We start from the raw sequence: 15,429 nt of genomic DNA on the forward strand, positions 1-15,429 counted from the left end.
GAGAAGCTGTGTCATTCGGAGGAAGATAAAATGGAAGAAGAAAAGAAAACGTGGGGTTGCTGGTTAGAATTTAAAACATCTAAGAGATACTTGGAACTGGTTGGGCGTTCAGGGGGAAAAAGCCTGGAGAGAGCATGACTGAGAACCTGAAGATGAAAGTGGGTGTGAGAGGGAAAGGGATAATGATAGATAAATATAAGAGGATTAAGAAGTTAATTAGACCTGGACAGGGGTGGTTAGGGGGGGTAGTGGGAGGAAGGGTGGGAGATAAGAAATTGTAAAAGAGATGTATGTACTGGTGAATATGTAGTATATTGGGTTGTTATATATTTGTACTGGAAAATTGTATAAAAAGATAAAAAAAAAAAAGTATAAGTTTCCAGCCTATGCAAGTATGCAACCACAGGCTGCAGGAAAGAGAACTGCTCAATTCCCCCATCAACACAGTCAGTGTTGATGGGGGAATCCCTCCTGTGGAGCTATTGTGCTCTCTCAGAGGGGGTCGGGGGAAGCCGTCTCTGCCGGAACAACACTGTTACTGGATATAATAGCCGCTAGCAATAATCGCAAGTAAAATCTGACATGCTCGTTGTATCCAAGGCGTACAACAATCAACTTGGGTACAATTAGCCTGAACAGGCCAAGATTCAAACCTTCTGTGGCTGGTTTAAGTTGCCCACAGTACTCATTGAATGTGAGAGTTTAACAATAGAAGCAGGCTCAGGCAAGGAGAGGTAACCTGATGCTATTGTTCTACAACCTACTGTCCAGGGGGTGAAACATTGCAGATCCTTCTCAGGTTAATCATAAAATTGCTATCAGGGGTCTTCTGAACTATGGACAGCTTTGACATCGCCTTGTTTGTTGTGCTGTTTAACAACCGCTGGCTAACATCCCAAACAGAAGTAGGCTTAAATAGGGGAGGCTATGGTGCCTATGCTGTAGACTAGTAGGCATTGACAATAACAAGGGAGTTCTCCACTGTCACTATCTGCAGCACCGCTGCATGTCTGTTTGTCTGCATGTCAGGTAGGCACAATTACAAATGGCCTGTTGGTGTTAGAGCACAGGCACATCCCAGTCATACATTGAAGTAGCAGTCAATCAGGTAAAGACCGTGCTGTGGACAGTGACCGGGAACAGAGAGCTCCCATTATTGTCCATACATCATTTTATGTGGGTGTTACTACAGCATACTAGTAATGCCTGTTAGTGGCATTAGGACTGTCTGTTCCTGTAGCCTGGAAAACTATGGGAAGGAGATATGGGAGAGGGGGTGCGGAAGGTATGGGATAGGGGAGGGGTGTGTGGTCTAAAGGTCAGCCAACAGAGACAGTGTGACATTGGCTGTGGCACACCTCAAGGTTGAACTGAAGGCATTGGAGTCAATGCATCCTCTACTAGACCAAATGAGTATTACAATGAAAACTGGAGTTCCCCTTTTAAATTAAATTTGCTCTATTGGCAATCTTCAGGTTATGAGAATGTTGGACTTTATGTAAATACCCTAAAAACTGACTTGCAAGTGGAGCCAATCACGAGTTTCTGAAGTGATCCACTTACTTCATCATATAATTTTGCAGCTGTGGCATAATCAGATTTTGCTTCTGCAGTTAAGGCTTTTTCAGTTATAGATTTTGTTCCAATCTTGCCACAAAAAATGCCTCGAAGAACATCATAGTCTTCAATGGAGCGATACAATCTGAATGAAAAAAATGTAATATAATGGATTTGATATGTAACCATAATCCGCACAATAATGAAATACATATCTGGTAGATAGTATTCTACTTTGAAAAGAATGTGGACCTTTCCATTAAAAAGCAGATTATAAGAGGAGATAGCATTTTACAATAGAAAAATAAAAGTAAATAGGTCACAACTCTAGACAATTTAAACTAAGCATAACAAAAAAACATAAGCAACAGATAACTTTAGAGAAAAATGAATGTCATGAAGAGCAAAAGACCTATAGATATAGAAATTATATGATACTCTCAACTTCACTATAAGCGTAAAGCTTAATTATGACCCTTTCAACATCCCTCCTTCGTATTAGACCTTGAATATGATGGGCAGCCTCAAAGACCATTAGGAAAGCTTGGGATGTTGGAGCAGACTGGCCAAACTGGACTCTACATTTGAATAGATACTGAACCACCTATAGTTCTGGATCTAATGATTGTTTTGACAAGTAATTTTCACTGAAATAATCTTGGGATATGCATTTTTTTCTGTGCAACATGCAAAGACAGAACTCACAACAGTGATAGGCTTACTTTGATCTGTAAGTGTACATTGGAAAAAAAACCCACAAACAAGCAAGTGGATTTCTTTCTGTATTGCATACCTTGCAAGCTGTAGCCATCTGATGACATCAGTAGGAAGTTCAGTTCTGCCCCGCATCTTCTTTGCTGGAGGCTCCTCCGGTGGCTGCAGGTGCTGCAGTCCTTTTTCCAGCAGCAGGATACCCAGTGGCTGTTGCAGGCTTTCTATACTACTTGTGCTCACACTTGTTGGGTTCAAGTCAAGGAGTTCAACATGATGATAACACATATTCTGCAGGAGAAAAATCTGTGTTATTCAAAAGTAAACGAAAATACGAGCACCAGGAAAAAACACCAGAAACAGATTGTTTTCTTTTCTCAGGCTGAGTTTGCCAAAAGAAGAATAAGGAAAAATAAAAACATCAAAATATCATTGCAGCTCACTATCACACTGCACACTAGTATCTGAGAAATTAGATCACAATGCCTGGTTTGTAAATACTCACATTTATGTGAATAACTAAGGCTCTCTCATTCACCCCCCGAGGGATGAACAACAAAATCAATCTATTCTCCCATCAATGCTAAACAGTGTGGATGGAGGAATCTATACTGCAGACTACTTAATTCAGACAGCAGCAGCACCCATGGCTGCCTGAAAACCTGTCTTCTTCACATACATTTTTCTTGAGGCAGGTGGTGCTGACAGGAACACTCTTGACTTGAACAATAAAATGAAGTTAGTAGCAAATTTTTTGTCCCTCGATATCTGCGCTACTGTTTATCAAATCTAGGTTTTCAGTAAGAAAACACTAAAGTTAATTTAATGTGCACAAACAATAGCATTTCAGAATGATCCGGTAAATGTAGGGCCTTGTTCACCATCAAGAATAAGCATACATCTGCAGTGTTTGCTAGCAGCCTAGTAAAATCAATAACAGGCTTACCACCGTAGCTGTTCACATGTAACTGCACATCCGAGCAGTGACATGAAACTAATGACAGAGGAGTGTCCCTAATCCCATGTAATGTGCAGTTACATCTGAAAAGCCATGGCTCCTGTCAGCCTGTACAGGCTGCTAGCAGCAGCCAATCGCAAGCATCAGTAAACATCCGCTGCAGATTTACACTGATTCTTGGTGGTGTACAGCCTTGACTAGCCATGTAAATGAAGCCTTAACCACCTCACACCTTTAGGACATACTTGTATATCCAGAGGTTGAAGTGGTCATACTGGGATCATGACTCCATGTAAATTTGCAGCCAGCAATAGGCTTTCGTGTACAGGTGACTAAGCATCTCTACAGTTGCCCAATGACTTCTTCAGGACATGGACAGCATGCTGTGAAAGCAATTCTAGTGCCAGCCTCTGTTTAACACTAAACTGGTAAACTGTAAACGCTTTTAACATTGCCTATGGAAAATGTAATGTACCGTAGTTTGTTGCCATTCCACGGACATATGCAATTTTTAAGGATGACACGTTAGGTAGCTATTTACTTCACATAACATCATCTTTATATTTTACCAAAAAATGGGTAATTCATTGTGTTTGTGTGCACTAAAAGTAAAGTGTATTTACCCTGAACATTTACATTTTAAAAATGGCTGCTCAAATATCCCAATAAAATTTGGAGATTCTAACCAATTTTCTAATAAAAATTGTAGATTTTAACTGGGTATGTAAGAAATGTCAGAACTGGACTGGAGCACGTGGGGCCTGAACATGACGCCGACAGGAAGCGTGCTTTAGGAGCTCCGGTGCGCCACCTGAGAAAGTAGGAGGAGTACGGCATAAGACATACCTCGTGACCTGGTCAGCGTGGTTTCCAGCTCTGTAGGAATGTTCCAGGGGGCTGCTCAGTATGGCTGGGAGAAGGGTGTCGGTCCCGCATTGCGGTGTAGAGCAGAGAGGAGGACCAGCAGGAGTGAGTGGCGGCTGACAGGGGAAACTAGGAGGCAGCTGCATAGACCCCTGGGTAAAGATCGGTCATGAAGAGGAGTACAGAAGCAGAGGAAAACAATCCACAGGTGGACCCCCCTATACCCCCCACTAAGATGACGGCGGATGAATGGCTACATACAGTCACAGCAGAAACTGAGCAGGCTGAGAGAGCAGCTGGGAAGTGGAATGTGGAGAACGGCGAGTACTCAAAGATAATGATATCCTGACATTATATGTTTGCTGATCTGAGATGCAAGTGACTGGTGAAAAAGGTGATTAGAAGGAGGTGGGGGAAGTGAAAACAGGGGGTCACCCAATGGAGGAAAAAAGTAAGAATTAAATAAGGACATATAACTGGAAGAGTGGAAGAGCGCTGAAAAGGAAAAGGACTATTAGAAATTAAGAAGGAGAAAGTATTAGACAATATACAAGTTATTTATCTTCAAGATTAAGGATAGTATTTGCCGATCCGGCCCATATATATCCATATTTTATATCTCCCAATAGTAAATGTAAAGTGGGAACAGGGATATATTTCAAGCTAAGCAAGAAATAACAGAGGAAACAGTATGAAGAGCAAATCAGTAAATGGAGGAGGGGTAAAGACACCTAAGACAAGTAACAGTACAATAAAAAAAATATATGCCTCCACAGGAGAAGAGTCCAGGGAGTCCGACTCCTGTGAGACAACAGGAAGCAGGTGGAGGACAAGTATGGGGAAATAAGAGTGGAGATGAAGGATAGGAGGGAGGAGCGGGAGGGAGGTACAGTATCTCACAGAAGTGAGTACACCCCTCACATTTTTGTAAATATTTTATTATATCTTTTCATGTGGCAATGAAGAAATTACACTTTGCTACAATGTAAAGTAGTGAGTGTACAGCTTGTATAACAGTGTAAATTTGATGTCCCCTCAAAATAACTCAACACACAGCCATTGATGTCTAAAACGCTGGCAACAAAAGTGAGTACACCCCCAAGTGAAAATGTCCAAATTGGACCCAATTAGTCATTTTCCCTCCCCAGTGACATGTGACTTGTCAGTGTTACAAGGTCTCAGATGTGAATGGGGAGCAGGTGTGTTAAATTTGGTGTTATCACTTTCACTGTCTCATACTGGTCACTGGAAGTTCAACATAGCACCTCATGGCAAGAACTCTTTGAGGACCTGAAAAACAGAATTGTTGCTCTATATAAAGATGGCTATAAGAAGATTGCCAAGATCCTGAAACTGAGCTGCAGCACGGTGGCCAAGACCATACAGCGGTTTAAAAGGACAAGTTCCACTCAGAACAGGTCTCACTATGGTCAACCAAAGATGTTGTGTGCATGTGCTCAGCGTCATATCTAGAGGTTGGCTTTGGGAAATAGACGTATGAGTGTTGCCAGCATTGCTGCAGAGGTTGAAGGGGTGGGGGGGTCAGCCCGTCAGGGCTCAGACCATACTCCATACACTGCATCAAATTGGTCTGCATGGATGTCGTCCCAGAAGGAAGCCTCTACTAAAGAAGATGATGTGGGGAAAAAGGTACATTGGCACATATATGGTGGGAATGTCTGAAAATACAGGAATTTTGGCAGATGATAGTGCAACAAATATCAGAAATTGTAGGAGACAGAATAATAATGGACACCTGGGTGTGTTTGTTTCATAATACGGATCTTACAGTAAAACAAAATAAGAACAAGATTGTATTTAATTTAATTAACGCGGCAAAATAACGGATCCCTAAATTTTGTAAGGCCGAAGAGTCACCTAAAGTTAAAGACTGGATAAAGAGGGTATCTATATATGAAAGAAGAGCTATACCATAGTGGAAAAGATAAAATGGAGAAATTAATAAAAATGTGGGAAAGGTGGTGTGAATTTAGGACTACACGGAGATTTGCTGAATTAATGGAGTAGAGGGAAAAGGTAACGAGAAGAAGAGGAATGCGGCGAAAAAAGGTTATATTTATTGGTGAAGATGGAGCATTAGTGAAATAAGAAGAGAATGGAAAAGGAGAGTATGGGATGTGGGGGACGGGGGGATTGGGAGGGAAAAGTAAATGAAATTTGTAATGAATATTAGATAATTTGTATTAGTGTTGTGTTGGATTTTGTAAAATGTAATTAATAAAAATATAATAAAAAAAAAAAAAAAAAAAAGAACTGGACTGGAGCAGAAAGTGGTTCAAGATAACAGTGTTAAGAGAGTTAAGCGATACCAAATACAGTATGTGAGCGTTAATAACTGAGTGTGCTCGAAAAATTGTGAAAAACTATGATTCCCAAAATTGCCCCAGCTATCCCCATAAAATCAGAATATTTTACATGTCACAGGACTAATCAGTTTAGAGAGATAATCAGTGTGCTGAATGGCACAAGTTTGTTATACTTACTTGGACACAAGCAATGAAAGGTGGGAAGTAAGCCACTGTGCTGCTCAAGAAGTGGTTGAATTGACTAAGCAGTTTTGTTACAATGTTGTTCATGTGGGATGAGCTTATTTCTTCCAGGATCCCAGAAAACAATGAACTGAATAATTGTTTTGCTAGAGTAGGGTCTCTCTATTAAAAGGGAGAAACTCATGTAAGACTAACAATAATGCCATCCAAATGAAAAAGACTAATTATATCATTGCTAATCATAAAACATTATGCACTGCAAATCTGGAAATTTAAGTTTATTTCTCTGTTCATGTATTATACAACAACTTCAGACCTATTCCATAGAAGGGATGAAAAGCTAGACATTATCCTGTTTGCGTTTTTTAAACATTTTTCATACATGTATGGCTTTATACCCAAAGAATGTGTGAAGGAAAAGTATAGTGTATTTTAATTGTGCAACACTAGACAACTTAACAATGACGTTTTTGTATGTGTACAGTTTATCAGTGTTTCCCAACCTTTTTTCAGTCAAGGCACCTTCACAATTCTGCAAAATCTCAAAGAACCCCACTCTAAAATGTAAAAAAACACTAAACTAGTAGTTTTACACAATGCAGCAACATCCACGCACGTAGGACATCCAATATTAGAGGTGATTTAGTCTTCCAAAGCAAATACACCTTTGCACATTGGTACTGATTAGCTTTCCAATTTTTCTCTTCTTCCTCAGATTCTCTATTTCACTCAGCTAATGTGATCCCAGTGCAGACAGAGAGGGGCAGGGGAGGGGCATACAAGGATGCTGTGCTGGCGCATCTCTTCCTCATCAACTGATGTCATTGGTTGTTAGGGTGCCAGGGGAAGCCATATGGTTATAAGGCTGGAAGGTTATAATGCTGCACTATGAAAACCTGTAGCTTTGTGTAACTAAAAGGCAGGTTTGATCCACTCGCTAACTTGTATACAATTTGGGGTATCTTTTAGGCATTTTGTCAAGACAAGGAGTTGAATCAGCTGCCTCTTAGTTTATTATGCAACCAGGTGCTTGGCTAAGAATGGACAGTGAAAGAAACACTGGCTGCAGCTGCTCTCAGTAGCTTCTTCTATGCGGTGCTGAACTGGTTAACTGTTATACCAGTGAGAGGAGGGAGCTCCTGAGCAACAGACAGAATCAGGCAGTACTGCACTGTGGGAACGGTAGCTCTGAGGAAACGGAGAGACTCTACCATGTAATTAAAGGCGTTTGGACTACATTCCCCAGAGACAGGCTGCCAGGAGGAGAGAAAAAAGGTGCATTTTCCCCAGACTCTAAAGGACATACCGTATTTTTCGCTCCATAAGACGCACCCTTTTCCCCCCAAAAAAGGGAGGAAAATGTCAGTGCGTCTTATGGAGCGAATATAAAGCGGCCGGTCCGGTATTTCTGCCGCCACCAAGTCAGAATATCGGGCCAGCCGCTCAGCTCTTCCCTCCTGCAGGACCTTACCTGTTCCTCGCTCCAGCGCTGTACAGTCTTCCCGTGCTGGCTTCTGTGACAGCCTGATGCCCACTGTGCATGTGCGAGAAGCGCTGCGCTTTGTGAATGGTCCAGCGTCTTCTGGGACACATGACAGGTCCCAGAAGGCTCCGGGCCATTCACAAAGCGCAGCGCTTCTCGCGCATGCGCAGTGGGCACCCAGCTGTCACAGAAGCCGGCACAGGAAGAAGGAAGGACAACTCCACGGAAGTGGGAGCGGGTACCTGTCAAATTCAGGTACCCGCTCCTCCTCCCTCCCCAAAGGTCCGCAGTCTCTGGTCATCTCCTTTACTGTTTGCAGTCTCTGGTCATCCCCTGCACTGTCTGCAGTCTCTGGCCATCTGTACTATGTCCGCAGTCTCTGGTCATTCCCTGTACTATGTCTGCAGTCTCTGGTTATCCCCTGTACTGTGTCCGCAGTCTCTGGACATCCCCTGTACTGTGTCCGCAGTCTCTGGACATCCCCTGTACTGTGTCCGCAGTCTCTGGACATCCCCTGTACTGTGTCCGCAGTCTCTGGTCATCTCCTGTACTGTGTCCGCAGTCTCTGGTCATCCCCTGTACTGTGTCCGCAGTCTCTGGTCATCCCCTGTACTGTGTCCGCAGTCTCTGGTCATCCCCTGTACTGCGTCTGCAGTCTCTGGTACTAGTTCACAGAAAAGTTAAAGGTATCTATACTTCTGTTCTTATAAGTGCTTGCAGTGACTTTCATTCAACCAGGTGTATCAGAGGGGCTGAGGTTATTCTTGGAGTCGAAATTTAGAACAAACAACCCAAATTACCAAGCAGCTCCTACAGGGATAGCGCTACAATTATACAATCAACAAACATCCTTTCTACAAAAATCATTAAAATTTAAGGAACAACACACCTGAACTGAAGTCCGTTATGTAAATACTTCCTGTTTAACCACTAGGGGACCGCCCACAGTACATATACTGCGACAAGGTGCGCAGGATCACGTATATAAACATTGGGTTTGCAAATTTCTATCGGAAATTTATCAGGAACTTCTCTGGCCTTGTGTCCCCCATCACCCAGCTTACCAAACAAGGGGTACGTTTTCGGTGGACGTCCGAGGCACAGTCCGCATTCGAGACCCTGAAGAAACTGTTCACTACGCCCCCCATTCTGAGTCATCCAGATTCCTCGCTTCCCTACATCCTGGAGGTCGATACGTCTGAGAACGCGGCAGGGGCCATCCTGTCCCAGAGGAAAGGGACCAAGGAGCTCATGCACCCAGTGGCATTCTTTTCTAGGAAACTTACATCCGCCGAAAGAAATTACGATATCGGCGACCGGGAACTCTTGGCCATTAAAACGGCACTAGAGGAATGGAGGTATCTGCTGGAGGGGGCCACGCATCCAATCCTAATCTTTACGGACCACAAGAATTTGGAATACTTGAGGACAGCCAAACGCCTGAGACTACGCCAAGCTAGATGGTCATTTTTCTTTTCCCGATTCGTGTTCCACATCACTTATAGGCCCGGGTCCAAGAACACCAAACCGGACGCCCTCTCCCGAATGTTTGAGTATCCAGAAGAAACCACTAAGCCCAACACGATTCTGTCCACTGGGAACTTTCTTGCCCTCCAAACGGAGCTCTGCTGTAGGCTTCAGTCTGCAACCGTGGAAATGGCAAGCTCACCCGTGGTTTCTCTACAGAACAAGGAGGGTCTCCTTTGGAAGGAAGGGCGAGTTGTGGTACCCGAGGAAGTCCGAACTTCAGTTCTAGGATATTGTCATGATCACCTATTAGCGGGCCATCTTGGAATCACCAAGACCCTAGAGTTGCTCCAGCGCACCTTCTGGTGGCCGAGCATTGTCAAAGATTGTGAGCAGTATGTGAAGTCCTGCGCCATCTGTCAGAGGAACAAGCCCACCAGAAGCAAGGCCTGGGGTTTACTACGACCTTTACCTATACCGAGTCGGCCGTGGCAGATGATTTCTATGGATTTCATAGTGGAGCTTCCCCCATCTCAAAACCATTCAGCGATTTCCGTGGTTGTTGATCATCTATCAAAGGTGGCCCATTTCTTGCCACTGAGGAGCACGCCCTCGGCCCTGGAAACAGCGAAGATTTTCGTGAAGGAAATAGTAAGGCTTCACGGGATTCTAGTAGACATCGTTTCTGACCATGGGGTCCAGTTTACCTCGAAGTTTTGGAAGGCGTTATGCGAGACTTTGGGTATTCAACTATCATTTTCGTCTGCCTACCACCCACCCACAGACCAATGGGCAGACAGAGAGGACAAATCAGACACTTGAGCAGTACTTGAGATGTTATACATCCTTCCTCCAGGACGATTGGTTGACGCTCTTGCCACTGGCCGAGTTCGCGTACAACAACGCAAATCACACCGCGACGGGGCAATCCCCATTCTTTGCGAATTATGGGTTCCACCACACATTCTTGCCCGACCTAATTCCTGAAGGTCCAGTTCCTGCCACGCAGGATATGCTGAGTTTTATTTCTGCCAATAACAAGGTGCTTCAAGAAGCAATCATGAAGGTCCAAGAAGACAGTAAGAGGGCTTTCGACAAGAAAAGAAGAGGGGAACTGATCTTGAAACCAGGGGATCAGGTCTGGCTGGCAACTACCAACTTAAAGTTGTCTTGTCCTTCGAGGAACTTGGGGCCCAAGTTTATGAGTCCATTTCGGGTCAAACGAAAGATTAATGAGGTGGCATATGAACTTTCGTTACCAGGGACCTGGAAGATTCACCCCGTGTTTCATGTCTCGCTACTAAAGCCAGCAGTACCGGATCCTTTCCCTGATCGAAGATCCAAACCCCTGGAAGCCATAACCATCAATGAACAGGAGGAATTTGAGGTAGAATCAATCTTGGATTACAGGAAGAGGGGCGGCCAGACACAGTTCCTGATAAAATGGAAGGGCTACGGCCCTGAGGAAAATTCCTGGGAGCCGGCTCAAAATGTTCACGCCCCTAGACTTGTCCGAGAATTCCATCGTAGCCACCGACGGAGGAGAGATGAGTTGGGCACCCGGAGGATGCCCATAGGGGGGGGGGCAATGTCAGGGACCATCGCGACGCATGGGTCTGCACATGTGTAGGTGTCTGTCAAGACATGCAGGCAGCAGGGCACTAGGACCCAGGCGCACCCGTCACCTATGACGGCGCTGGGCAGGCACTAGGACCTAGGCTGCGCCTGTCAGGCGCAGGGCGGGCTACTTAAACCAGCCCTGCACAGACACAAGTTGCCGTATGGTCTGATCTTGTTCCTGTGATCTGTGAGTTGATTCCTGACTGTTGCTGACCTTTGCTTGAACCTGACCTTGCTGATATTCTCCTGCCCTGACCCTCTGGCTCGTTTGACTACTCTTCTGGATATCCCTTCTGATCTGAACTTCTGTTACCAGACCCGGCGAGTGACCTGATTACTCTGTGCCTGCTGTCTTGTACCACATTGTCCGCCCGTTACCGACCCGGCCCGTCTGACCACGCTATTGCTCAGCCATCCATCTGACCCGCACAGATTAGCTGCTATTCCTCCAGACCTGTCTGCCTCTTCACACCAGGCTCTCCTGTCATTACCTCTGGTGATTCCTCTACCTCAGGTGGATGTACTCAGGGGTCGCGACCTGGTTACTGTCCGCTCCAAGCCCATGCCCACCATCAGGGGCTCTGGTGAACAAGCGGACTGGGGCTTAGACTCAGCGCCCTGGGGAATCCTGTCCTGTGGACTGCTAGAGTACACCAGGTGGTCCATAACAGGTGGCGAGCATAAGTACTGTCCTGCAAACACCAAGAATTCACACACAGGCCCGTAGAGCCCATAGTACCCTTCCGGATGTGCTTGCAAATCCCAATTGGCAGCTCACAAATTCTGCAGCACTCACACTTCCCCCATTCACTGCCCAACCTGGAATTCATGTGGAAACAGCAAATTGAACTACTCCCCTTAATTTTCTGTAGCTGTTTTTCACGGAAGATCTGTATGCATTGATTGTGGATCAAAGCAATTTATATGCACAACAATTTATCACCGCCAACCCAAATTCAAACCTTGCCAGACCATTTGCATGGAAACCCATTACAGTTTCAGAAATTTAATTTTTTTGGGGCCTAACCCTCAACATGGGCATTACTAAAAAAAACAAAACAAAAAAAACAATGAATTGCAGTTGTATTGGTCCACAGACCCGATTCATCATATGCCCGTGTTCTCTGCTGCCTTGTCCAGGCATAGATATGAGAGTATATTGTGTTTTATGCATTGCAAAGACAACACACTGTCGTCCTCGGGGTGACCCTGAATTTGTCTGGCTCCACAAAATTCGGCCCCTCGTAAATCACTTTAACCAAAAATTTGCCGATGTCTATATTCCCCAGCAAAACATCTGTGTTGATTAGTCCCTCATTAATTTTTAAGGCTGCCTTGCATTCAAACAATTTCTCCCCAGCAAGCGTGCCAGATATGGGGTCAAGATGTAGAAGACCTGTGAGAGGGCAACAGGCTATACATATAAGTTTCGGATTTACAAGGGAAAAGGTCACGTGGAGCCCCCTGGATGGATGCCCAGACTACATGGGGAGCAGTGGCAAGATAGTTTGGGATTTGGTGTCATCCTTTTTCCACATGGGGTACCGCTTATACGTGGACAATTTTTATTCAAGCGTGCCACTATTTAGACATTTGTACAGTCTTTGAATTGGCGCATGTGGCACTGTGGGACCTAATGTGTGCCCACCATTATAAGTGGGTGGATGCAGGGCGGTAAATTCTAATGCTGTGCATAACACACACTTTTCTGCCAGAGATTTCTTCTCTTTTTTCCCCATTCAGCCCACAGGCTGCATTCAAAAAAAAGAAAAAAAAAAAAAAAAACAAGAAAAAAAGAACATAGCATATATACCAAACAACAACCAGCGACGTACTGGTACATCTCTGGACTTTGGTTATAGCAGGATGATGCCTACAGCTGCAGACATCATCCTGGTATCGTTTCTTTCAGCCGGTGATTGGCTTTCAAGTAAAAGCAATCCTAGTGGCTAATTAGCTGCAGGATTGCTTTTACAAGCAGCAGGAGATGATGCCACCCCCCCTCCCCTGCTGCCTTTCACGGCCTTCTCGGGCAGTCCCGTGCCATTGGGGAAACTTGAGAAAGGTGTTTCTGCCAGATGACCATAGAGCTGACTGGAGACCGAAATGGTGCTAAATCATCTCTATAGTCTACGAAATCGGAAGCTACGAGCATTTCATCACTTCAGTTTTGCAGGATATAAACAACGCCATTTGTAAATTGGGAAAGCATCTGATCACACTGATCTTGGTGAGATTAGAGAATGTAAGGGCAGAAGAGATATCTACAGTCTGATAGACCCCAGATTTCTCAAGAAAAGAATATATGACAATGCCCATTGAAGTTATAAGAGATATTTGCATTCCCTGTGATAGCATTGAAGGTGATATAAAAAAAAAAAAAAAAAAAATTAAAAGGGACAATATAAAAATAATATAAAAATAATAAAAAAAATCAAAATAATAAAAAAACCAAAAAAAAGCATCCTCGCCCCCCCGCGTGCACACAACTGCGTGCGCAAGCGCTGACCCGGTATGTAAACAGCGGTTGAACCATGCATGTGAGGTATCGCCATGAACATCAGATCAAGGGCAGTAATTCTCCTCTGTAAATCTAAAATGGTAGCTTGTAAAGTCTTTTAAAGAGTTGCCTATGAATATTAAAAATGTATGCAGTTTGTCGCCATTGCACGGGGCATGCACAGTTTTAAAGCATGTCATGTTTGGTATCTATTTACTCGGCATTCCATCATGTTTTATATTTTACCAAATAAGTGGTCAATATATTGTGTGTTTGCGCATTAAAAGTAAAAAAAAAGTGTTTTTGTTTTTTAAATTTGGGCTTGAAAAAGTGATGCACGAGTACTATGTGACATAAAAATTTGCAGTACCCACCAATTTATTCACTACGGTGTTTGCTTTAAAAAAATATATAATGTTTGGGGGTTTAAATTAAGATCCTAGCAAAAAATACTGATTTTTTTTCATGTAAACAAAAAGTGTCAGAAAAGGCTTGATCTTCAGGTGGTTAGAAGAGTGATGAGTGGCATAAACTTCTAATGCTGGGCATAAAATGCCTCTACCCCTCAAAATGACCACGTTTTGGAAAGTAGACACTCCAAACTATTTGCTGAGAGGCATGTTGAATCAATAGAAGAATTTATTTTAACAAAAGTTTATGGAAAATGACAAAAAAAAATGCATCTATTTATTTTTTTACACAAAATTGTCACTTAAATAATTTATTCCAGGCTGTCAGCTGGCCAAACGCAGTGATATTCCACCCAGATCTTGCAGCAGCCATCAAGGAGGGTTGGCATTGATGCAGACATGCTCATCTTTAATATGTGAGTGTATAGTGTGAAGATTTTATTGCTGCTCCTAATAAACTGGATTACACTCGGGCGGTCATGAGTGCAAGAAGAAATCCACAAATTGCTACATTTTAGAGTGACACATGATATTTTGTGACAGAACCCAGGTGGATTTTGAAAATTACTGTAAAAATGAGGCTGAGATTTTGCTGTGGAAAAAAAATAAAAAGAACTTGAGGAAAAATTTGAAAAAAGGAAGAAACTTTGGGAAACGTGAAGGAAAGGTAGCTATATCTGGTCTCCCACAGTACACAGAACATGGAAATGCAATTATTTTAGTAAATATAAACTGCTAAATACCTTTTCTCTTCAGCAGTTACAGCAGTCCTGTGACTTCTATCAGTGTCCAGCAGAGCACTGTTTAAAACTTGTAGGAATTTTCATTCTCCCCTGATCGACCTAAGAGGCTGCAAAGACCCCTGACCTTCTATCTGGACAGTGCCAATTGGCCTTGTTCTGATCACATGCACTCTCCCAAGAAAAAAAAAAAAAGCTCTCTAGCAATGCACACCAAACTGAGCATGCACAGCGTGCCCCCAAGGCTCTGTTCTATTTGCAGATGGATTAGGGACACAATGCAGAGGATTAACCCCCTTAGGTTTCACAGTTAGTAAAACAAGCATGCTTTACTGCATATACAGCCTGATTTTACTGTTGTGGGTTTAGTAACACTTTAAGTTGAACCCATGTCACACTACAAAACAGGATATAAGGCTGATGAATGTAATGAACCAGTATGTCGGCCTTGAAATATAGTTGATCTTGATGAAAGAAAAAAAACAGTGGTTGCTTACTGAAGTGGTGTGGCTCTAGAGAAGGTAAGCAGCAAGTACTCTTTCAACAAATCTCTGGATAAGAGTATATAATCATGTCCTTATACTAAAGGGGAGCTTTAAAATAAAATGA

The 15,429-nt window shown here is 43.4% G+C and overlaps 1 protein-coding gene across 1 annotated transcript in view; it reads right to left on the bottom strand.

Annotated features, from left to right (window-relative positions):
• Positions 1 to 15,429, bottom strand: part of PRKDC (protein kinase, DNA-activated, catalytic subunit) — a 378,101-nt gene that overhangs the window by 105,317 nt on the left and 257,355 nt on the right. The window contains exons 62-64 of the mRNA XM_089678402.1: positions 6,595 to 6,762; positions 2,351 to 2,559; positions 1,564 to 1,702 (exon numbers count right to left, since the gene is read on the bottom strand). Coding sequence (XP_089534528.1) covers positions 1,564 to 1,702; positions 2,351 to 2,559; positions 6,595 to 6,762 — 516 coding nt within the window. The remainder of the gene's footprint in view (positions 1 to 1,563; positions 1,703 to 2,350; positions 2,560 to 6,594; positions 6,763 to 15,429) is intronic.

This window comes from Staurois parvus, unplaced genomic scaffold (genome assembly GCF_062004578.1).
Source record: "Staurois parvus isolate SC_StPar_1 unplaced genomic scaffold, SC_StPar_1.0 ptg000205l, whole genome shotgun sequence".
In the NCBI taxonomy this organism is placed as follows: domain Eukaryota; kingdom Metazoa; phylum Chordata; class Amphibia; order Anura; family Ranidae; genus Staurois; species Staurois parvus.